This window comes from Nelumbo lutea, chromosome 3 (assembly GCF_056320005.1).
Source record: "Nelumbo lutea isolate HS-2025 chromosome 3, American lotus-T2T, whole genome shotgun sequence".
In the NCBI taxonomy this organism is placed as follows: domain Eukaryota; kingdom Viridiplantae; phylum Streptophyta; class Magnoliopsida; order Proteales; family Nelumbonaceae; genus Nelumbo; species Nelumbo lutea.
This window is the reverse complement of record NC_142686.1, coordinates 59,515,467-59,541,586: the sequence shown is the minus strand read 5'-3', so window position 1 is coordinate 59,541,586 and position 26,120 is coordinate 59,515,467. Positions and strand designations below refer to the sequence as shown.

At 40.1% G+C, this 26,120-nt stretch overlaps 1 protein-coding gene across 11 annotated transcripts in view; it reads right to left on the bottom strand.

Moving 5' to 3' along the window:
- Window positions 1-239: 239 nt before the first annotated feature.
- Window positions 240-26,120, bottom strand: part of LOC148865199 (PB1 domain-containing protein tyrosine kinase) — a 71,943-nt gene continuing 46,062 nt past the window's right edge. For all 11 annotated transcript variants that reach the window (XR_016110601.1, XR_016110603.1, XR_016110599.1 and 8 more), the window contains one exon: window positions 240-817. Coding sequence is in view for 5 of the 11 variants with exons in the window: in XM_088980530.1 (XP_088836656.1) it covers window positions 630-817 (188 nt within the window). In the remaining 6 variants the exon portion in view is untranslated. The remainder of the gene's footprint in view (window positions 818-26,120) is intronic.

Genomic DNA, 26,120 nt, shown 5'->3' with positions numbered 1-26,120 from the left:
CACTAGATTTTTAACTTTTTTGTTTATGAAAAAGAAAACTGGAACTACAAATATGGAAGGACAGGTAACTATGGACGAATACAAGATAGATAACCATGTTCAATCACTTCAATGCAAATCTGTAAATTAAAAAAAAAAAAGGTTACATGATAATGATGTGAGAAGTCCTATATATCCGATATAAAAGACAACTAGTCCAGATTCCTACATGTACATATTATATCTTTGCACAAGTAGGAGATGCAATACCGTGTTTCTAATGGGAAAACTGAATTAAATCAAAATGATTTATTACAAAAAAAAGAGAGTTTGAAAGAACATGGAAAAATATTTACTAGTGTGGGCAGATACAGTAGAAGATTCTTTTAGTTTAACTAAAGAAAAAACCGTAATGTTTCCCCATAACACATAAGATTTGATCTATTTCTAAAGGGGAAAATGAATAAATCAAATTGATTTGTTACCAAACGTTTGAAGCAATATTATACATTTTATTCATGCTCTCATTCTCCTCAGAAGTTAGTTTTCCCACAGCAAGGGATTGCACTGAATCTATTCAACCATCTCTACCATTGAGCAATGATACAGTTGCACGTATATTTTGTCTAATTACATGGAAAAGTTGGTCATCATCTGTTATGCTGATTCTGTCCCTTGGTCTGAAGTGCCATTGACATAACTCGCAGCCTATTTGTTATCTCAGTGAATGATGGTCTGTCTGCAGGATCAGGTGACCAGCAATGTTCCATTAGCTTTCTCCACTCAGGATCACAACGTTCCGGAATAGGTGGTCTCAGAGTATTGTTGACAATCCCCCCTTCATCCATAATAACATAATATATTGAAGTTAGAATTCTTAACAATGTCACAACTTATGGACATATGCCACAATAGGCAATGAACATAGAAATTCAAACACAAAACAAGCTACTCAAAAGTTCGTTGCAGAATGTCTATAGGCAGACTCGAAAAAGACAATGCCTAGTATAACACGAAAATAAAGATGAAGTTTTGCTTCATGCAATCATTCCTCTTTGAGGAGCCAAAATTGTTGAACACATTCAATTTAAGCATGGACTATGTCCGTTCAAGCATTACAGAGACTGAATTTTCAATATGAAAATTCCAAAATGGCAAAGATATCTGACTACAGTTTGAGCAAGATCTTTATTATATATTTGTTCACTTGTTACAGTTTGACACCCCCACAATTTAGGCAAATCAATCCAGTTATACAATTAGGAAATGAATATGAAGAAATGAATCACTAGTTTAGGATATGAAATTTGAACTAGACAGAAATATTTACATAGGTCCACTTATTCTTCCTCTTGTTGGCGTGGGTTCTTTTACAGCATTCATTTCTCTCCAAAACTTCTGAGAACTCTCACAAATATGATAAAAAGCACTTGTCCCACATTGGATAGGAAAGGGTAAGTTAAAAAGTGGGAGCTTGCCTATGGGATTTGGGGGTGCAAGAAGAGAGGATAAATATGCACTACCATGGTGTGTGCATGCGTGCGCACGCGCGCGCGCGCGTGTGTGTGTGTGTGTGTGTGTGTGTGTGTGTGTGTGTGTGTGCCTGACTTTTGGATATAACAATTTCTTCCAAGGGTTTTTGTTTTCATTCTTTTGCATCTTCAAGCTGGGTGCTTCTCTGATGTAACAGAGGTCATTTTTGTAAGATGTAAAATCTACTCAAGGACCGTGCACATGCCTCGGTCATATCTTCCAGTTTTAGCTTTCAATTTTCATTCTTCCTGAACAGGTTACGGATTCCACATATTGATTATCTGGCAGCACTACACAAGTCAGAGGTTACATTATACATAATAGTATAATTCGTTTTGTTGAAACTGAAGAGAGGAGAGGAGACTTGTGTGTTTCGGCAATGAGGGTTCTGAGAAGAGTTTTCGAACAGTCTCTATCTCAGCCCTCTAACACTGTTTTTTAGATATTTTTGAGTAATTACAAGGAGGCCCTTAGTTGGGCAGAATTTACAAAGAACTTAAAAAAAATAACTTAACATTGACAGGATGGACCCAAAATAACAAGAAAAATAAACAACCTATGGGCCATTCGGCCCATCTTCTCTACACTCCCCCTCAAGCTGAGCATAGATGTCAATCATGCCAAGCTTGCTGGTATCATGCTGAAGTTTTGCCTTGGGAATGCCTTTGGTAAGAAAATCTGCCAACTGTCCTTCAGATGTGGTAAAAGGAAGACACACTTCACCCGAAGAGACCCTTTCCCTAATGAAGTGTCGATCAACTTCAATATGCTTGGTTCTATCATGTTGCACTGGGTTGTGAGCAATGTTGATGGCAACCTGATTATCACAGTATAACATCATTGGCTTGTCATATTCAACTCCAAGTTCTTCCATCAAAGATTTTAGCCATAATAATTCAGAAACCCCATGTGCCATGGCCCTGTATTCTACTTCAGTAGAAGACCGAGCAACAACCGATTGTTTCTTGCTTCTGTAAGAAACAACATTTCCAGCTACCAAGCTGCAATACCCAGATGTAGATCTTCTCGCATCAATGTTCCCGGCCCAGTCAGCATCGGTGTAAGCTTCAAGTTTCATATGACCATGCTTGGCAAACAGAATACCCTTTCCTGGTGAGCCCTTCAAATAACTTAGGATTCTCTCTACAGCTGCCAAATGAGTGTCTCGATGAGCATGCATGAATTGGCTAATGCAACTGACTGCATATGCAATATCTGGCCGAGTCATGCATAGATACAAAAGTTTCCCAAGAAGTCTCTGAAAGATTCCTTTGTCTTCTAACAATGTCCCTTCTGAGGCTGAGAGTTTATGACTCATATCAATAGGAGTAGCAGCTGGTCTAGCACCCATCTTTCCAGTTTCAGAGAGCAAGTCAAGAACATACTTCCTTTGGGAGATAAGAATCCCATCCTTGGATCGAGCCACTTCTATGCCAAGAAAGTATCTCAATTCCCCCAAATCTTTAATCTCAAACTCTGTATGGAGAAAAGATTTTCGATCTTGAATTCCTGAGGCATCTTACCCGTCACTACAATATCATCTACATACACAATGAGGTATACTGCCAGAGGTCCACTCCTCTTCACAAAAAGAATATGATCGGACTGTGTCTGCACATAACCAAAGTTAACAAGTGTTGTGCTAAATCTCTCAAACCATGCTCTAGGGGACTGTTTTAGTCCATAAAGAGATTTCTTCAGCCTGCATACCTTCCCTTTTATATCAGTTCCATACATCCCTGGAGGAAGAGACATGTAAACCTCCTCATGTAATTCACCATTCAGAAATGCATTCTTCACATCCAATTGATAAAGGGGCCAGTCAAAGTGAGCAGCTAAAGATAGAAGAACCCTCACAGATGTCATCTTGGAAACAGGTGCAAAAGTCTCTAAATAATCAATCACATATGTCTGTGTATAGCCTTTTGCAACCAGACTGGCCTTGTATCTTTCAATGGTACCATCAACTCTGTATTTGATAGTAAAGACCCACTTGCAACCAACAGGATCCTTCCCTTCAGGCAAATCCATCACTTCCCATGTGTCATTCTTGTGTAGGGCATCTATTTCAGATTTCATAGCATCCCTCCATTCTGGAATCTTAAGAGCTTCTGACACAGACCTGGGAATAGGATGAGAAGCAACAGAAGAGAGATAGGCAAAATATGAAAGTGAAAGCAAACTGTAAGAAAGGTGCTTGGAAATGCAGTGTGCAGTGCACTTCCGTTTTCCTTTTCTAACAGCAATGGGAATATCAAGGTCAGGGAAGGATGAATCCAAAGGTGTTGAACCAGTACCTGTTGTCTCTTCTGTGACTGGAAGTGTAGGAGGCTCATGTGTTGTAGGAGAAACAACCTGCACATTTTTTGATCTTTGCCTTTGATACACCTTGGGATTGAGGACAGGACGAGGAGGTAGGGTACCAGGACAAGGAGAATGGAACGACTGATCCAACCTTGATTCATTTGAGAGAGAGGCAGGCACATCAAGGGACTCAACAGGGACAGGAAAAGGAAGAGCAAACACCTGTGTCAAATTCTCCCCCTGTGGACAATGTCCTTCTGAGAGGAACCATAAAAGGGGAAGACTCATCAAAGGTGACAACCATTGAGACATACCAATTGCCAGACTTTAATCAAAACAGCAATAACCCTTCTGTTTGGGGGAATAACCAAGGAAGATACACTTTTGGGCTTTGGGTTCAAATTTATGCCTTTGGACACTTGGAATATGTACATAACAGGTGCAGCCAAAGACACAAATAGGAATAGGAAAAAGATCTTTGTCCGGATGAAGAAGAGTGAAGGGAGACTTAAAACCCAAAACCTTGGATGGCATGCAGTTTGAGATAGGTAGCAGTAAGTACAACATCACCCCAAAACCTGTTAGAAACATGTGAGGCAAATAAGATACTTCTTGCAACCTCAACAATATGCCTGTTTTTCCTCTCAGCAACCCCATTCTGTTCTGGGGTCCTAGCACATGAGCTTTGATGAATAACCCCCATGTCAGAAAGATAGCAGGATAGGTTTTTCTCAAAGTATTCTTTTGCATTGTCTGATCTGAAGATTTTAATCCTGGTATCAAAATGGGTTAGAACAAATTCATGGAATTGTTTTACAAGTCTTGGGACTTCATCACGGGATTTCATCAGGAATATCCAAGTGAATCGTGAAAAATCATCAATAAACAGGATAAAATATTTGTAGCCACCCATGGAGGGTAAGTGGTAAGGCCCCCACACATCAGAATGCACAATATTAAAAGGAACAGAAGATCTTTTATTTCTCAAAGGATACTTGCTTCTACAATGCTTTGACAATTCACAAGACTCACAATGAAGACTGGACAGACTAATTCCCTTAAACAGTTCAGGGAATAGATGACTCAAAGCCAAAAAAGACAGATGACCAAAACGACAATGACACAACATAATCTGACTAACAGATTCTGAAGAGACAGATCCAAGAGCAGCATTCCCAAGATGATCATTGCATTGTCCCGGAGTATCAAGCAGGTATATTCCGTTCGCCTCATGGCCACTCCCAATCACCTTCTGAGACTCCAGATCCTGAAAAACACAGTAGGAAGGAAAAAAGGTTACACAACAGTTTAGTGACTTGGTTAAACTGCTCACAGACAACAAATTTGTATTTAGTTTAGGTACATGAAAGGCAGAAGGGAGGTACAAGGAATCTGTAGCCTTGATGGTTCCCTTACCAGAGATAGGGGCAAGTGAACCATCAGCTAAAGTGATTTTATCACGTCCAGGAAGTAAGTCATATGAAACAAACAAGGTAGACAGATTGGTCATATGGTCAGAAGCACCTGAGTCAATAATCCAAGGTATCTTGAGATTACCTAAAGAAGTAGCATGATTAGCAGAAGCCCTTATACCTGAATGAGCAAATGCTAAAGTAGTAGATTTTCCTGAAGGGTCGGTAGCAGAGGTCACATCACTCAGCTGACTGATCATCTTCCCAAACTTTTCATATTCTGCTCTCATGGCTGCCAACTGTGCAGAAGCAGACATCTCTTCACTATCAGGCTTGACAGCTACATTTGCACTTCCTGATCTTTTACTATCATATTTTTTCTGAAATCTAATGGGAACAAGGTTAGGATGTAACTTTCAGCACTTGTCTTTGGTGTGCTTCGGCCTCTTGTAGTACTCACATACAACTTCTTTCTTTCCTATGCCACTAGAAGTTCCAACATTCCCTTTAGGTTTAATCCCCATATTGGCAAAGTGATCATTAATATCAGCCCCTTGAACCTGTACAGCCCTTCTGCTCTCTTCACTACTCACCAATGCATAAACTTGTGACAAAGATACACACTCCTTGGAAAGAATATTCTGTTTTATGATATCATATTCCGGGTTAAGTCCGGTTAAGAACTCAAATACCCTGTTTCTTTCAACCAGTTTCCTGTAGGTCTCTACATCATTGGTGGTGTCCCAGGTTACAACTTCTATCAAGTCTATTTCTTGCCATAAAGACTTCAAAGTTGAGAAGTATATAGATAATGGTTTCTCCCCCTATCTCAGATTCTTCACATCACTTCTCATCTTATAGGCTCTAGCCACATTTAGTTTTTGGGAATAGGTTTCAGTAACACTATCCCATATTTCCTTTACTGAATTCATCCATAGATAATGTTGGCTGATCTATGGCTACATTGAGTTCACAAGCCACCCAATGACAGTGTAATTTTCTTGCATCCACTTCTCGTAGGATGGATCATCTTCTGGGGGAGCCTTCTTACTCCCGGAAATGAACCCCCACTTTCCTCTACTACAAACATGAATCTTTACTGATTGTGACCATGCCAGATAATTAGTTCCATCTAGCTTAACTGTGGTCACAGTCAATAAGGAATCACTTGGAGTCCCCTGACCCAATCCATATTCAGCACCACTTTTGTTTTCAAACTCTGAGGAGTACATCATGTAAACACTCCAAATATGATTTCAGATGACTTCTACAAGTATGCTGGATAAGAACAAGCAATAACTGAGTTCAGCCGACCATAAGGAGACAACACACTGAGTTCAGCTGACCACAAGGAGGCAACACACTGAGTTTAGGCTTCAAGAAGAAATCAAAAACTCTTAGGCACTGTGCACTTAGCCGAAGTACCTTTTCAAGGTTGTACACTCAGCCAAGAAGAGTAAGTACCAATCGGTATTGCTGAATAGTCCTTTTCACAAACACAGTGTGGGCAATAGAGACAACCCCACTGTCAAAGAAGAGAAAATACCCCAAAAACTGTTCGTACAGCCTTCTAAAAACAGCCAAACAAGAGTAACAATACACAGCCTTGTTACAATGATGTTTCGGCAGATTTTAACAGTCCAAGAAGAAGAGAAAAACAGCCCAGAAATTTCTGAGTTAAACCAGATTTAATGGAGTTGAAGGTAGTACAGAACAGTTAGGATTTTCGAACACTTCAACAATCCAAACACAGTCGAAGGTAATGCAAAACAGAACCAGAAAACTGAGCACAACTTACAGTTCGAGCTTCAGCAGTCCAAACACAGTCAAGCTTCAAAAACAGAACCGAGCTGTTCCCCTTCCCCTTTTTTTCTTCTTCTCTGATTCTTCCTAGTCACCGAACCCCTTCTCCAAGAGATTCTAGTCTTGGGCTTGTCCAATGACCTCCAAGAATCAGGCAGTACGTGACTAAGCCTCCAGCCCTAGGACATTCAAGTTCAGATATGCTCTGATACCATGTTGAAACTGAAGAGAGGAGAGGAGACTTGTGTGTTTCGGCAATGAGGGCTCTGAGAAGAGTTTTCGAACAGTCTCTATCTCAGCCCTCTAATACTGTTTTATTAGATATTTTTGAGTAATTACAAGGAGGCCCTTAGTTGGGCAGAATTTACAAAGAACTTAAAAAAATAACTTAACATTGACAAGATGGACCCAAAATAACAAGAAGAATAAACAACCTATGGGCCATTCGGCCCATCTTCTCTACACGTTTTAATACCTATTTTCCAACATTCTTAAGTGGATTTCAATGGATTTACTATTCCTGATGTGTCGAAACTAGAACCCTTTAATGGAAGTATGGAACCCATTACAAATGATAGCAACAAAAACTTTATTTTCTTCTTAGAATTGCAAATATTTGACTGAACCTAGGGCTCTTGTTGATGAGCATGTGTATGAACCCACTAGATCTGGATCATGTGAAATATTGAGATATTGCTAATGATATTTGCAAGAGTGCTATTCTCAATTCCTTGACAAATAAACTAAATGATGTTTATTGTGGTTATGAGCATGCAGTACATATATGAAAAACTCTAAATAAGAAATATATTTCTGAAAATGCTTGCAATGAAAAGTTTGTTGTCAGAAACTTCTTAGATTTTGTGATGACTAAAGAGAAATCTATATCCTCCCAAATACATGATTAGTAGACGCTTCTGAATGATCTCTCAACTGAGGGAATGGCCACCATACCCGAGGCTTTCCAAGACAGCTCTCATAAAAAGAAAAAAAAAAGAACTCCCCCCTTCCTGGAAGGATTATGAGAATAATATGGAACACAAGAAAAGAGACTTCACTCTTCAGGACCTTATTACTCACATCAAGATAGAGGAAAATGACTGGAATAAAACCAAGATTGAAAAATCCAGTGAAGTCACCTCCAAGGCCAATTTGGTTGAGACAATCAATTCCAAGACATCCCAGAAACAGAATAAGGATCAACCCAAGAAGGAAAATAATCACTTCAAGAAACAAGGTGGTCAGTTTAAGAAAAAAATGATAACCCTTGTTTTGTTTATGGTAAAACTGGCCATTGGGGAGCAAATTTCAGGTTCAGGAAAAAGAAATGATAAGCAGGAAAAATCTAAGAATCCGGAAGCAAATCTTGTTGAGACTGAAATTATTACTGCCATGGTTTCAGAGGTGATCTTAGTAGGAGATTCCAAAGATAGGGTAGTTGACAATAATGCCACCAGGCATATCTGTGGCAACAGAGCAGCATTCACTTCCTTCTCAATTGTGGGGGAGGGAGAGCAAGTCTATATGGGCAATTCCAAGGCGTCACCAATCCTAGGAAAGGGAAAGGTGGTCCTCAAACTCAACTATAGGTTCTAGCATTGAATGACGTCCTATATGTGCCAGAAATTTGTTGGAAGTTGGAACCTAATTTCTAGAGCTTTGCTGAAAATGGCTAGGATGAAGTTGATTGTTGAATCTGATAATTTTGGTTCTTACTAAGAATGGTATGTTTGTTCGTAAAGGCTATATTGTAATAGTAGTCTCCTTGTACTGAATGCCCTGGAAATTATGAATGGAAATAGATCTGCTTCTTCTTACTTGAATGAACCTGTGAATGTTTGGCATGGTAGATTAGGTCCTTACATTAAGAAAATGAGTAAAATAGGCCCAATGTCATGCATGACATTTTATGAAACTGGAAAGTGTAAAGTTTGTGTTTAACCTAAATTCACAAAGAAAACTCATCCTATGGTAGAGACAGACTGAACCTCTAAATTTAATTCACAGTGATTTAGGAGACTGTTGAAAAACTTAGTTTTATTTCAATTTAGTGCCGCAAGGGCACATTTGTAATTGTACTTCTTTTTATTTTTTTTGAATGGTCGCCCTAGTATAAATATTAAAAAGGTTGGCGCCGGTAACTATTTTTTTCCTCTCCAATCTCTATTTTCTTTTCTCGCTTCTCCTTCTTCTCCTCTCACTATTCTGGGATCGTACTGCCTCTTTACCAAGAAAACATGGTATCAGAGAGACAGATCCAATCTTAGGAGCAGGGCGATCTGTGTGTTTCCTCCTCCAACTACTGTATTTTTCTATTGGTGACTGAATCAAAGGAAAAAGGTTTCTGGTTGACGTGTGAGGGAGCTTGCTGTGTATTTTTTTTCTCTCTTGGTCATGAGCCCAGAAATCATCAAGGGGAGGGAAGCCAAATGCTGTGTGGTTTTTTCTCCTTTCTTCCTCAGCCTTGTGGATCGAACTGATCCTTTTGTACCCAGGTGAGTGGGTTATGTGGGTCTAATGAACTGCGGCTGGTGTGAGAGTGCTTTCTCTCATATATGTGGATCGAGTGATCCTTCTTATGCCCTGAAAGGTGGGCTGTTCAGGTCTGCAGTTCTGTAACTGCTGTGACAGCAGTTTGTTTTCTTCTTCAGTTCATATTGAAACTTAAATTGTTGTGTGGAAAGTTGATGAGTTATTGCTGGAGGGACTGGGCAGACCTGTTTTTTTATATGTTTTACACATCTGAATGATGTTACAAGGTAGCATCAGCAGAGAATGTGGCAAACCCATTGACTAAGCCACTAACACAGAAAGTGTTTGAGAAACACGTGAAAAGTCTGAGACTCCGGCTTGTACCCGATTGGACCTAAGTGCAAGTGGGAGCTGTTAGACAGTATATGCCCTTAGCTCCAATCAAATTGATGTAATTATTGTCATTTATTGTAAATTAACAAAAGGTGCATAATTGATTAATGTGATTTGGTGTGTTTCTGTGTAATACCCTTAAACTGGACACTTATGAGATTCGTGTTAGTTTAGAATTTTCACAGCCATTGGATAGATCTGAGGAGATTTATCTTGCCAAAGCTGACGCTGATGTGCTGCCAAGTTGGTTGGAGTGGCTTGTCTCAATTGCCAGGGTGAGACCTGAGGTACATGTAGTGTGGGTTTTCTTGAAACCCTGAACTAGACCAAATTCCAGTATTGCCCTAGACCTTGGAGATAGATGGGCAAAACTGGAATGTTACACCTGACCCCTAGACTTGATTATGGTACTGCACTAGGTGTCGGATTGAGTTATCTTTGATATGCCAATCAGTGAGATCCTTAGAGGGAGTCAAAACCTAGGTATGTTGGGATAGTCCGAGAATTCACTTGAGTGGGTGATCATAGTAATAGGATTAGCCCCTTTGTCAGACAAAGTGAATGATCGGGGAATGCACTCTCTCTGATGGAAACCTAAACTGCCGGCAGTGGATTTCAAATGTGTTTGAAATTTGTGTTTGCAAAATATATTTATACTGAGATATACATATATATATATATATATATATATATATATATATATTATGGTTTCAAATTGTTTGCAAAAGGGTTTTAATTCCGGGATCCATGTGGGTAGAGAGTGCAGCACTGTACCTTGCAGCCGAGGGAGAGGTCCTCTCTTGTCGGACAGTGTATGATCATTAAGGAATGGGAGGTTAAGTGTAAGACCATTGAGGGTAATACCTGATGGGCTAATCTTGCATCTGCCCACAGTCCTTGGGTTTTCATAAGGTGGCTGGACCCAATGACCATTTAGTAGAAATGTTGGGCCCATTAAGAGCCCATGGTGATGGACTCAGGGGTTTACTTTGTCCTACAGTGAATTTGGCCAGGCCTTGTAACAGAGGCTGGGCTGAACCCATGTGGCTGATTTGTAGATCGATGTTAGGGTCCCACGCCATACAAAGAGAGCCAAGTTAGCCAGCATATTAAAGGGTAAGTGAGCTATGTGACTTAATGGGCCTAAAGTCCATTTCGAATTGGGCTTAAGTCAGTTAATTAAAAGGGGGCAAAATCTAATTTGTAACCTGATCAGGATTAGTTGAAGGACAGGATAAGTCTTATCCATTTAAGAGTCCAAATCCAAATATCAGATTTAGATCAAGAAACTCTCTCCTAATTGGGTTAGGAGTCTGATCCAAAGAAGGCTATGAATATGGGGCGAATTCCTCAATTTATACACACTCAGCAACCTGCAGAATTCTCCCTAGTTCTTGTTGCCCCTACCCAATTCGATTTCCACCTATGGAACTGATCAAGAAAGGTTCTTGATATTTTTTTTGCTAGAAGAAACAATCTGAAGTCGTGCTCACCAGCCATTGTTCGATTCTTACTGAAGAATTCAGGTTCTTGCTGAAGAACTATCCTGTTGATCCTGTTTCAATACACACTGTGTCAACTTCAGTGGAGGCATGTTTTGGTCTTCACTTTGGGCGTGAACACCTACATTGGGAGTTACTGTTACTTCGTATCAGGTGTATCCCCTCACTTTCCTTTTGGTTTTAGTTCTTGTCCGGTTTTGAATCAAGAATGAACCTTGAAAATGCAGTTTTCTAAATTAGGGAATACGATTCCCGAATGGGAGAGAGAAATTTTTGAAATTTCGCCCAACCTCCTGTAGAGTTCGGCCATCCATATGATGGATCTCCCATCCCTTCATTGAACTGGTTTAGTAGGGTTGAAATCTGAGAACAAGTAATGGTGTCAGTTTTGATTTTTCTAAGTAAGAACAAGTTTTTTTGTGCCCAAAATTGTGGCTAAACTAAGACTTCAACCTTGTTTGATTGAACTGTGAGCCTGAATTGAATTGAGAACTTGTTCTTTGACCTGGATTGTGACTGAACAGAAATCAAGTTCTATGTCTTTTGAGGATTTTAGTATGTGTGGTGCGACTTCTAGTCAGAGTCGGATGAGTGCGGTTTTGACAAGAGTTTCCCCATGGCTGTGATTCCCTTTGATGGCCTTAATTACCTAGAATGGTCAAGGGGAATCACGCTCGACATAACTGCAAGGGGAAAAGTGGGGTATATCAATGGTAGAATCAGAGAACCCCGGTTTGGAGGCGTGGAACATGATAGGTGGGACCAGGAAAACGGCATGGCGATGTCATGGCTGTTATTGCCTATGCTGCCACAGGTGAGAAAGACCTTCATGTGGGCTGAAACAACTCATGAGATACAGGAGTAGGCTAAATCTACATATTCAGAACAATGGCATTATGCGAAAATATATCAGTTGCAGGTTGCCTCCTCAACTTGTAAGCAGGGGGAGAGGAGTCACTCTGTCTACTATTCAGACTTAACTTCTATTTGGAAGGAACTAGATCACTATCAGAATATAGACTGGAAATATGATGCAGATGCCAAAGCATACAAGTTTCTGGTTTCCCAGCAACAAATCTTTGCCTTCCTCTTAGGGCTGAATTCCATATATGAATCTATCAGGGTTCAGATATTGGGGAGTAAAGATCTGCCATTAGTGCAAGAAGTATATGCTCTAGTACAGTCAAAAGAGAATAGACGGAATGTGATGAATAATCCTGAGGGAGAGCAGATTGCATTAGTAGCTAAAGGGAGTGTTGCTACGGGTGGTGGTAATTCCTTTAAGAAGAGTGACTTCCTGAAGAAAGTTGATGACAAAGATAAACTATGGTGTACACATTGTTAGAAATCTAGACATACTCAGGAGACATGTTGGGAGCTTCATGAGAAGCTAAAGTGGGCTCAGGAGTTGAGTAAAAAGCCAGACCAAAATAAGAAGCCAGGACAGCAAGGTCAGAGGAAGTTTAAGCAGCAAACTTAGCCTCTCAAGAGCTTCAATCATCTACCACTACTATGAGTCCTTCTGTGATTGATCCCAGGGAAGATATCATTAATTCTTTCCGTGACCATTTAGAACTGTACAGGAGGGCAATCCGCCAGATGAATTTTGCTTCTTCCCCCTCGACTTTGCATCTATATTAGGTAACAGTAATTCTACCACAACTTTCCATGTGTCCTCTCATCCCTCAAACTCTCTTTGGATAATAGATTCTAGAGCCTCGAACCATATGACGGGTAACTCCAATTGTTTTCAATCTTGTCATCTATTATCTAGTCAGGATAAGGTGAGACTTGTTGATGGTTCTTTCTCCACCATAGTGTTAGACAGTTTTTGTATGCCCTTAGCTTCAATCTGATTTGATGTACTTTTGTTATTTAGTGGAAATAAATAAAGTGCATGTTTGATTCATGTTGTTTGGTTTAATTCTGTGTAAAACCCTAAAACTGGACATTTATAGAGACTCATGTTAGTTTTAAATATTCACAGCCGTTGGATAAGTCTGGGGAGATTTATCCTGCCAAGGTTGATGCTGGTGTGCCACCAAGTGTTGGGATGGCCTCTCTCAGCCATCAGGGTAAGACCCGAGGCACATGCAGTATGGGATTACTTGAATCCTTGAACCGGACCAGATTTCCAGTATTGCCCTAGACCTTGGAGATAGATGGGCAAAACTGGAAAGTTACACCTGACCCCTAGACTCGATTATGACATTTCACTAGGTGTTGGATCAGGCTGCCTTTGATATGCCAATCAGTGAGATCCTTAGCGAGGATCAAAACCTGGGTATGTTGGGGCAGTTTGAGAATTCATCTGAGTGGGTGATCATAGTGACAGAATCAGCCACTTTGTCGGACAAAGGGTAATGATTGGGAATGCACTCTCTGATGGAAACCAAACTGCCGGCAGTTGATTTCAATCGTTGGAATTTTGTTTTGCAAAATTAATATATTTATATATATATATGTACGGTTTCGAATTGTTTGCAAATGGTTTTAATTCCCGGGATCCATGTGAGAGGAAAGTGCGGCACTGCTCCTTGCAGCCGAGGGAGAGGTCCTCTCTTGTCGGGCAGTGCTTGATCATTAAGGGCTGAGAGGTTAAGTGTAAGACCATTGAGGATAATACCTAATGGGCTAATCTTGCACCTGCCCACAGTCCCTGGGTTTTTATAAGATGGCTTGGCCCAGGGACCACTTAATGTAAGTGTTGGGCCCATAGGGTCCATATGATGGACTCAAGGGGTTCATTGAGTTTTTTAGTGAATTCGGATGGGCCTTGTATTAAAGGTTGGGCCGAACTCATGTGGCTGGTGTGTAGATCAATGCTTGGGTCCCACGCCATACAAAGAAGCCCAACTGGGCAGCAGATTGGAAAGTAATTAGACACTGAACACTTAATGGGCCAGAAGCCCATTTCGAGGTGGGCTGATATGATCACCCATCCTTGGGGCGAATCTGAGATTAATGTTAGTAAAAGGATTGGGCCTTTAGCCTTATCCACTCTTGGAGACCAAATTCAAATTAGATTTGAATCTGGTAACCTCCTAATAAGATCAGGAGTAAGCTAACTTTATCTGCAGATAGGATTAAGATTATCCCCTATCCAAATACTGATTTGGATTGGGATAACTCCTAATTAGGAGGATTCTTAATCAAGAAGAAAGGAGAAGAAACCCTAACCAAGAGAGAGAAATATCAGATTTCGAACCACCTTGAAGAGATATAGGATATCTCCTGCGAATTGAGAGAGGATCTCATTCATACTCCAGAAAAGAAAAAGGCAGTTCAGCCTTTTTGCCTTTAGAGTTCTCCTCCTGCCGCCGCCATCTGTTTTTGCAAGATTAGATCTTTGCAGAAAAAGAAAGTCAAGAAATCTGTTCTTGACATTAGTCTTGCAACAAAGACTAAAAGGATTCAGCGTTTAGTGTTTCCAGAGGATTCTTGTGAAGGATCTAGTGTGTAGGACGCACCCTGCTAGTTCTGTTCCATCCACAGTTGTGTCATCTTCAGCAGGAACGGATCTTGGAGCATTCTTTGGGCGTGAACACCAACTTTGGGAGATACTGCTTCTCCAGATCAGGTATATTCCTCCCATTTATCTTTTGGTACAGATCTGGTTTGATTATGGTTCAAGTGGGATCCTTGAATATTGTATTCTAAACTTAGGGAATATGATTCCTAGTTGGGAGAAGGTAGGAAATTTTTTGAAATTCGTCCACCCATTCCGCAACCTTTATGGCGTTTATTAGATGGATCCTACCATTCTTTCACATAGCTGGTCAAGGAACCATCTCCCTTCCTCTTGGACTCACCCTTTCTGATGTTCTACATGTTCCTAAACCGCCCATAAATTTGTTCTCTATTAGTAGTATAACAAATTCGTTAAACTACTCAGTAACCCTTTTTCCTTCCTCTTGTATGATACAGGATTTGGCCTCAGGGAAGATGATTGGTAGAGGTCGTATGGTAGATGGTCTTTACATGCTAGAGAATAAAACTAGTCTTGCGGCTATTGAGCCTAAGAGTCTATCTAGTAAGAGTCAAGTCCATTTATGGCACAATCATTTGGATCATTTATCTTTTGAGTCATTGAAAGTTGTGTTACCAGATTTATTTAAATCAGTGTCAATTTCGGATTTCACATGTCAAACTTGTCAGTTGAGCAAACATTGTAGAAATCATTTTACTTCAAGAAATAATAAATCTGAATTTTCATTTCATATTGTTTATTCTGATGTCTGGGGCCCTGTTACTTTAACATCCAAGTCTGGCTATAAGTATTTCATTACACTTATTGATGACTACTCACGATATACATGGGTGTATCCTATGCAATCTAGAGATGGAGTACCAAAAATCATTAAAGATTTCCAACTATTGATATTCACTTAATTTCAAACGGAAATCCAAATTTTCCAATCAGACAATGTCAAAGAATATTTTCATAGTGATCTCACAGAGTTTTTGCTTCGTGTGGATCCATACATCGCAACTCTTGTGCTAGAACCCCTCAATAGAATGGTGTTGCTGAAAGAAAAAACCACCACCTCCTTGAAGTTGCTCGTGGATTACTCATACACATGAATGTTCCTAAACATTTTTGGTTGGATGATATGTTGTGTGCTGCCTATCTCATCAACCGTATGCCATCTTGCTTGTTAGGGTACAAGGCCCCCCATTAGCTTCTATTTCCCAAGGCTCCCCTCTTCTCTATTCCTATCTGTGTGTTTGGTTGTTGTTTCGTCCAGTACCTATCTCCTACTCGTGGTAAACTTGATCCTCATACCATTCCCTGTGTATTCTTGGGTTATCCTTCTTCCCAAAAAAGGTTATTGGTGCTTTGACCCCGCTTCCAAGAAGTACTGTCTCCATAGATGTGTCTTTCTTTGAAAGTACCCCTTTTTCCCCCGGTTTCTCCTCAGGGGGAGAGTAAGGTGGAGGAGAAACCAGTTCAAATTCTCCCCCCTCAGCCTGAGCCCCCTCCTTTCCATGTGTTCCATCGTTGCAAGGGCCAACTAAATTCAAGAGTTGTGGAGCAACTTGAAACTGTACCGCCAACATCATCAGATTCGCCGAGGATAGATCATATCCAACCAGGTACTACCATTCCTATTGATGTTTCTAACCCTCTTGTTATTGATACTTCATCTATTGATGACCTAGACATCTCCATTGCAAAAAGGAAGGCAGTTAGGCCTTGTACCACCAAGTATCCTATTTCCCATTTTGTTTCCTATGAGAACATCTCACCCTCTTTTCATGCTTTCATTTCTTCCATTGATAGTGTCCCTATCCCTAAAAATATGGTAGAAGCTCTCTTAGTACCTGAATGGATAGACACAATGAATGAAGAGAAAATGCCTTACATAAAAATGGTACGTGGGAGTTAGTGGTTCTTCTTGAGGGTAAGGAATTGGTAGGGTGCAAGTGGGTGTTCACAGTGAAGCACAAGGCTGATGGCACAATAGAAAGGTACAAGGCTAGGTTGGTGGCAAAAGGGTTTACCCAGGTATATGGTGTAGATTATGCAGAGACTTTCTCCAATACCCAAGATGAACTCCATTAGAGTTCTTTTCTCCCTTGTGGCAAATCTTGATTGGGATCTTCATCAGCTAGACATTAAAAACGCCTTCCTGAATGGAGACCTTGAGGAAGAGGTGTACATGGTACAACCTCCTAGCTTTAATGCCCTAGGCAAAGAATAGAAGGTGTGTAGGATAAAGAAGTCTTTGTATGGTCTAAAACAATCACCAAGAGCCTGGTTCAGCGAGTTTCATCTGGCTATACAACAAATTGGCTACAAATAGTGTCAGATTGACCATACTCTATTTGTGAAAAGAGGGAAGGAAAGATTGCAGCTTTGATAGTGTATGTTGATGACATGGTGATCAAAAGTGACTAGAAGGTTGAAATTCAGAGGCTAAAGGATTTCTTAGCCACTTAATTTGAGGTAAAGGATCTAGGTCCCCTTTAGTATTTCCTTGGAATTGAAGTGGCCCACTCACAAAAGGGGACCTTCATTTCTCAAAGGAAATACATCCTAGATCTATTACAGATTCAGGAAAATTAGGGGTTAAGCCAACTAACTCTCCCATTGATCCAAATCACAAAATGGGTGACTGTTGTGATGAAGTTGTCAAGGATGTAAAACAATTCCAGAGACTTGTGGGGAGACTCCTGTATTTGTACATAACCAGGCCAAACATTGCTTATGCAGTGGGTGTTCTTACTCAGTTCATGCATGCTCCTAAGACCACAGACTTAGAGGCAACAGAGAATCCTTAGATATCTAAAGAAGTTTCCAGGAGCTGGTTTATTATTCCTAAAGAATGGTCATTTGAAGATTGAAGTGTATACAGATGTTGGTTGGCAAGATCAGTTGAGGACAAAAAGTACACTAGTGGGTATTGTTCCTTTGTGAGAGGAAATCTAGCCACATGGAGAAGCAAGAAACAAAGTGTGGTGGCTAGGTCTAGTGCTGAAGCCGAGTATAGAGCAATGTCCCATGGGGTTGTTAAAGCTATTTGGATAAAGAATTTGTTGAGCGAATTGGGTTTTACTGTTAATAGCCCTATGCCCTTGTATTGTGATAACAAAGATGCCATCAATGTTGCAACCAACCCAGTTCTTCATGATAGAACTAAACATATAGGTTGACAAACACTTTATTAGAGAGAAAATTGTTAATGAGGAAGTGTGCAACCCATATGTTAGTTCTGAGGAGCAACTTGTAGATATATTTACAAAAGGCTTGCATCACTCGCGGCACGATGACTTATGTGACAAGTTGGGCATGATTAACATCTATGTCCCAACTTGAGGGGGGGTGTTGAATAGCTTAGTTTTATTTTAGTTTAGTGCCACAAGGGCACATTTGTAATTGCACTTTTTATTTTTTGAATGGTCGCCCTAGTATAAATATTAAAAAGGCTGGCACCGCCAGCTAATTTTTTTCCACTCCATTCTCTTTTTCTTTTCTCTCTTCTCTCTTCTCCTCCTCTCACTATTCTAGGATTGTACCGCCTCTTTACCAAGAAAACAGAGACAATGACCACTTTGACAAAAGGAGGAAAAAGATTTTACATTATCTTTGTTGATGATTATTTCAAAATATGCTAAACTTTATTTATTAAGAAGAAAGGGTGAGGAAAAAGAAAATTTCTTATTATACAAGATTGAAGTTGAGAATCAATTAGAAAGGAAAATTAAGATACTCAGGATAAATAAAGGAGGTGAATATGATTCAAACAAACTAAAAATATTTTGTGATAATAATGGTAAATGCAATGTTATAGTTCAGGCTTGTCATATGGAGGGAAGCTATCCTATCAGCTTGTTATATTCCAAATAGAATTCCCCATAAGAAAACTAGAAAAAACTTCTCATGAATTTTGGAAGGGTTGAGCACCTAATTTAAAATACTTAAAATTGCAGGGGTATCTAACCAAAGTAGGAATGCCTAAACCTAGAAAGAGGATATTGGAACTCAAAACTATATAGTGTATTTATAGGATATGCCAAAAATAGTGCAACATACCGGTTTCAAGTTTTAAAATCCAAAAATAATATACTTGAACCAATAATATTATAGAATCAAGAGATGTTTAATTCTTTGAGACAGTTTTCCTCTTGAAAAATGAAATATTATTGAGTGTAGAACACCAATCTACAGTCAGAATGCCTTCTACAACAAATGTCCCCTGATCAACAGACCCCGGTGGTTGCTCCATATAGACCTCGAGCAGATCACCATGCAAGAAGGCATTCTTGATATCAAGCTGATAGAGGGGCCAATCATAAATCACAGTAAGAGAAATCACAACACGAACTGAACCAATCTTAGCAACCGGGGAGAAAGCCTCTGTATAATCAATACCATAGGTTTGGGAATACCCTTTGGGAACCAGTCTAACTTTCAGCCGCTCTACACTACCATCAGGTAAGTACTTAATAGTATAAACCCACTTACAACCAACAACCTGCTTACTAGAAGGAAGAGTGGTGAGTTCCCATGTATGATTATGAGCTAAACCTAAGAGTTCTTCTTCCGCCGCACGACACCATCCTGGAGAGGCAAGGGCTTCCTGGACATCCTTAGGGATAATAACAGAGGATAACATGGAGATAAACTGGCGATGGGAAGAAGAAAGATGAGTGGAAGAAACATAATTAGAAATAGGATGAAGGGTACAGCTGCGTATACCTTTCCTCAAGGCAATGGGAAGATCAAGATCAGATACTAGGGTTGGGGCTGGTGTAGGAACAACTGCCGGATCTGTTGACGATGATGGAGCCGGTACATGTGGGCGATGTGTAAACACATGACGAATAGGTGGTGGCAACGGAGGCAAGGACTTGGTCACAACTGGAACAAGAGGAATAGAATCCTCAACTAGAAGAGGAAGGGGAGGAGATGATGAAGAGGAAGAAACATCATCGGACCCAAAGAAAAATGGAGTAGACTCAAAGAAGGTAACATTAGCACACACAAAGGAACGTCGAGAGATAGGATGATAACACTTATACCCTTTCTGAGTCCAGGAATAGCCAACGAAGATGCACTTAAAAAATCGTGCATCTAACTTGTCCCTTCCTGACCCTAGATTATGAACGAAGCAGACACACCCAAAAACCTGAGAAGAAAGAGGAAACGGAGACAAGGTAGGAAACAATGTGGTGAATGGAGAATGACCATCAAGGATAGACGTGGGCATCCGGTTAATCAAGAAGCAAGAAGTAAGCACTGCATCACTCCAAAAATTTTTGGGGACATTCATGTGATGCATGAGGGATCAAGCTATTTCTAAAAGATGACGGTTCTTTCTCTCAGCCACCCCATTTTGTTGTGAGGTGTGGGTACATGAAGTCTGATGGATAATAACACGTTGGTCTAGGTATTCTTGAAATGATGAAGAAAAATATTCATGGCCATTATCGGAATGAAAAATTTTAATGTGAACACCAAATTGGTTGCGAATCTTAGCATGAAATTTTTGGAAAATGGTAAACAATTCACTCATTTCTTTCATTAAATAGAGCCACGTCATCCTTGAATAATCATCAACAAAAATGACAATATTTATATCCATTGTATGACATTACTTTATAAGGACCCCAAACATTTGAATGAATCAAAGAAAAATGACTCGACATACGGTTATCAACTTGAGGACTAAAGGGAACACGATGATGTTTCCCCAAATGAGACAACTCACAATCTAAAACAGAAAGATGACTCAACAAAGGAACCAAAGACTTCAAAACTTTCAGTGAAGGGTGACCAAGTCAACAATGTCACTGGAGAGGAGAAAGAGATGAGTGGAGAGCTGTTGACGTACTTCCACTACCATCAAGATAATACAATCCACCAGCTTCATGCCCTCCACCAATCTTCATACCCTTCTTGAGATCTTAAAAAACACACGAAGAAGGGTAAAAGGTAATAGAACAATTAAGAGACTTTGTCAACTTACTAATTGACATAAGATTGAAAGGAAATTTAGGGACTTACAAAACTAAGGATAAGGGTACAAGATGGATATGGAACCATTGATGGATATGGAACCATTAGCAAGGGTAATAGATTGTGATGTTGGGCAATGACTGAGGGAAGAAAACACACCTGCAGTTCCAGTCATGTGATCGGAGGCTCTAGAATGAATAATCCAAGGATTGGGTGTGGATGCCAGATAAGCCATACTTGAGTGTGCGAGAGTGGACGTGTTCTGCTGGGATGTGGCCTGAATAAACCTCTCATACTCATCATGGGGAATACCCATCATCTCCTTCCCGATAACATCTATGGATGTAGGAGGTATCTGATTAGTTGAATGACTCTCTTGTTTAAAGCTACTATCGCTAGTCACGGCATGATTGGGCCAAGTTGAGGGTGGACCATGCAAGTCATAGCAATAATTAATGGTATGTCCATCCATACCACAGTATGTACACCTTCTCGGACCCGAACTACGACCCTTGCCACGGGCTCCCCCTGAATCTCAACCTCCAATACGACCACCACCACAGATATATGTAGGTCCACTACCACCACTCCGGCCATATGCCAGTCCACTGCTACTACTACAACCAAACTGAGCTCCCTGAGCTCCACCTCTAACACCACGGCCTCTCGATACTGCAAAGGTTGATCTATTAGAAACATTAGGGTTCTCGGTAGATCCTATGAAAATCCTCCTAAGTCGAGAAAACACCTCTTCTAAGGAAGGGAGAGCTGACCCTCCTAGTATCTGAGCCTGCACTGGGTCATACTCAGATTTCAGCCCCACCAAAAATCAAGTCACATCAAGTTGTTCTCTTTGTTGTTGCTGAATTTTAACATCAGAAGTGAGGAGGTGATAAACATTCAATTCATTACGAATGTTTCTCATACTAGCATAGTACTCCTCAAGACTCTGATTACCCTGTTGTAGATTAAAGTATTTCTGATACAACTGATATACCCTGGTTGTATTGTCTTAACCCGATACAACTTCTTAGCATGGTCCGACACTTCTTTGGCAGTATCAAGAAACATGAAATTTACACTAATCTTGGGTTCCACATTGTTCCATAATCACGTGATAATCTATGCATTTTCTTGTTCCCAATCATCATACTCATGAGAATCGGTGGAGGGTTTTTCTTCCCTTATGTGTTTCACCTTCTTCTTTGCCTTAAGAAAGACTTCTACAGGTTTAGCCCAAGGCACATAATTTTCTCCATTCAATTTAATGGAGGGCATTTGAACATTCAGGTAGTCAGTAAGGACCATCACATTAGTCTTGCTATCACTATTGTCTCCCATTGCTGAATTCTGGTATTTCTGAATTTGGCACACTGCACACTAGAACACACTACACACTGAACACACTGGTTTCAGCACTTACTATTGCTATAAACTGCACCCTTTACACCACGAAACCCTACCTCACGACTACCTGAAACTTCACCACACTGTTTGAGGACCACTCCCCCTTCGAATCATACTGAAAAATGCATAAGCCCTAGCACACTACAATCTGAAACCCCACCATACAGTCTGAAACAGACTTAACATTCGATTAACACCAAAAAAAATTGCATAGAACCTGTTACCTAATCACCCGAGAATCAGACCACAAAAGGCACCCACTGCACCACACGAATCAGCCCTCTTCTCTTCATCGATTAGGGGAGGGCTTCTTAGAAACCACAGCAACCAGACACAACCAGAACAACTGGAGGTATAAAAACCTCCAAGGGAAGAGGGCGATCACTCCTTTTCAGCCCTTTCCCTTATCTCCCACTGATGGCGAAGAAAGCAAGAGAAAACCCTAGACTGGGTGTGCAGAGAACAGAATTCTAGGCAGATCCGATTTGCTCAGTTTGGCTCTGATACCATATTAGGATTCAGCCTTCCTGTTAGGATGATAACAGTCAAGGGAAAGAAAGAAGAGAGAAAGAGAGAGAGAGAGAGAGAGAGAGGGAGAGAGGGGAAGAGGAGAAGAGAATAAAGGGATGAAAAGGTCTGGTTCGAATGAGAGAAAAGTCAACTCTCCCATTCGGCCAGATTTGTTTTATATTACTAATATATTGTGGAAAAGTCACATGTGCCCCTAATTAAGTTAGGGACCTTAGATCTAACATAATCTTACACATCAGCAACCTAAACATAAGCACAAAGACAGAAATACCCCTACATACTCGACACTAACAGTAGCTGAAACTGAAATAGAATTAAGGAGAAGAGAGTTAGAAAAGAGAACAACTTTGGGGATGATTTTTACACCTATCTTGTAGATAATGGCCCCACTACAAATAATAAAGCCATCAGTTCTCTCAATGCTGCCTTTCGGGAGGAAGCAATAAATAGTGAACTTGAGTCCATTATGTCCAACCATACTTAGGAGGTAGCTGATTTACGTCCAGGTACAAGACCTATAGAGTGTAAATGGGTTTTCAAAAGGAAATTGAGAATGGATACAAACAGTAAGAAGGGATAGATTATTTTGATACTTATGTCTCGAAAATTAGTATTACTACTATTAGAGTTCTCATAGCTCCATATTTAATTTACAAACTTGCAATATTTCAAATGGATGTAAAAACTTTTTTTTTATTAAATGGTGACCTTGAGAGATAAGTTTGTAAATTAATTAAGTCATTATATGGACTAAAACAACATGCTAGTGGTAAGCCCTAATATTGATACCGTAAAAGAAAGAAATAAGTTTCTGTCTAAAAACTTTGACATGAAAAATTTAGGAGAATTAGATGTTATTCTTAGAGTAAAAATGTTAAGAACTAAAGATGGTTTTGGATTGCCCCTATCACACTATTAAGAAAACATATAAAAGAAGTTTGGCCAATTTGATTTTAAGCTGGTATAAACACCATGTGATTCAAGTTTTCATTTAAGAATAAATAAAGGTAAAGGAGTTTCCAAAAATGAATATGCTAAAATTCTTCGAAATTATACATAGTGATGTTTGGACTTCATCTGTTGTTTCACTTTTGGGATACAAATACTTTGTATTGTTCATTGATGATTGTACTAGGTACACTTGGATATACTTTCTCAAACACAAGTCAGAAGTCTTTCCTACCTTTCGCTTTGCTATGGTTCGATCTCGGTTTCAGATCTTACGTTCCGACTTAGGGGGAGAATATAGTGGTGGAGAATTTCTGGTTTATTTGAAACATCATGGCATACAAGTTCAATGGAGTTGTCCCGGCACTCCTCAGGAAAATGATGTGGCAAAATGGAAAAATGGCCATGTTCTCAATGTTGTGTAGACTCTTCTGCAAGAGTCACAAGTGCCTCCATCATTTTGGGTGGAGGCTGCTAGTACTTCTGTTCATCTAATTAATTGCATTCCTTCATTTGGTTGCCCTCCAGATCTTTCCCTTCTTCATGCTTTTGGATGCCTATGCTTTGTTCTTTCAACTCGTGAAACGTTCTAATCTTTCAGCTCAATCGGCTATGTGTGTCTTTTTCGGTTACAGTCCTAACCACAAGGGATTTCTTTGTTATGATCCCTCTGTACGCCGTATTCATATTTCTCGGAATGTGATTTTTCTTGAGCACATCTCTTTCTTTTCGGGAGTAGCCAAGTTATTTGCACCTTTTGTTTTTGTTTTGTATGACTTTGACTCACAAGATGCTCCATCTACAACTACTGTGAAAGATCTTATCGTCTTCTGTTGCAAGCGAGTTCATGGTCCAGTGCTTGCACCTATGACCCCCCTTTCTCCCGGTCCAGCCTCTTCATCCTTCCTAAACAACTCTATAAGTGACACTCTAGTTTTAGATCCCTTTGTTGCTCCTGTTCCTTTGCGTCGTTCTTCTCGCATCTCTAGACCACCTGATTTCTATGGTTTTCCTTCAAACAATAGTTCCTTTTCTGCTATTTTGTCTTCTACAAATATTCCCCGTTGTTATCAGCAAACCATTAACAATCCTCACTAGAAAGATGCCATGGATCGAGAGGTTCAAGCGTTGCACAAGAGTGACACCTGGACCTTGTCCTAGCTCCTTCTGATGGCTCTATTATTGGGAGCAAATGGGTCTACTCCATCAAGCTGAAATCTGATGGCTCTCTAGATTGATACAAAGCTTGGATTGCGGCTCAAGGCTGTACATGGGAGTATGGCATTGACTATGAGGAGACATTTGCTCACGTGGCCAAGATCACTATAGTTTGTGTTCTATTAGCCCTTTCTACAGCACACTCTTGGACTATCTCTCAACTAGATGTGAAAAATGCTTTTCTACATGGGCGTCTCAAAGAGAAAGTATATATGAAACCCCCTCTGGGGTAATGTAGTGATCCTTCCCTCGTTTGTCAGTTGAAGAAATCTCTCTATGGGCTGGAGCAAGCTCCTCGAGCATGGTTTGAAATTTTTAGGGACATTGTTGATAAAGTTGGGTATAACCAGAGTGCTTCTGATTACTTCTCTTGTATGTGGATGACATGTTGTTGACTGGAGATGATATAGAGGGAATTCAAGACCTCAAGTCTCTCCTTCATAGTTCCTTTCACATGAAGGATCTAGGTCCCCTTACCTATTTCTTAGGACTGAAGTTCAAAGAAGTCACCAAGGATATTTCATTTGCAAACACAAGTATGCCTCTGATCTTGTTCAGTTGGCTGGCCTTACTGATGATAAACAAGTTGATACTCCCTCAGAGCTAAATGTTAAATTGTCCAAGTCAGAAGGTCCCTTACTTATTGATGCCACCCTCTATCGACAACTTGTGGGGTCTCTTATCTATGTCACTATGAGTCGTCCTGATATCTCACATGCGGTTCAAGTTCTAAGTCAGTTTGCCTCTACTCCCCATCAACCCCATTTGACTGCTGTACATCGGATTATATGCTATGTTCAAGGAACTTTATCACTGGGAATACTCTTCTTTTCATCCTCCCCTATCCAATTAAGGGCTTATGCTGATGCAAATTGGGCAGGCTGCCCCAAAACACGCCATTCCACTACTGAGTGTTGTGTCTTCATGGGTGAATCCCTTATCTCATGGAAATGCAGGAAACAACAGTCTCCAAGCCATCTAATGAAGCAGAGTACAAGGCAATGTCATTTGTATGCAGTGGAATTGTTTGGCTTCAATCTCTATTTAGGGAACTTGGTCACTATACTCTTATCCCTCTGTAATGCAAACAACACTAGTGCTATAAAGATAGATTTTAACCCGATCTTTCATGAAAAGACAACATACACTGAGGTA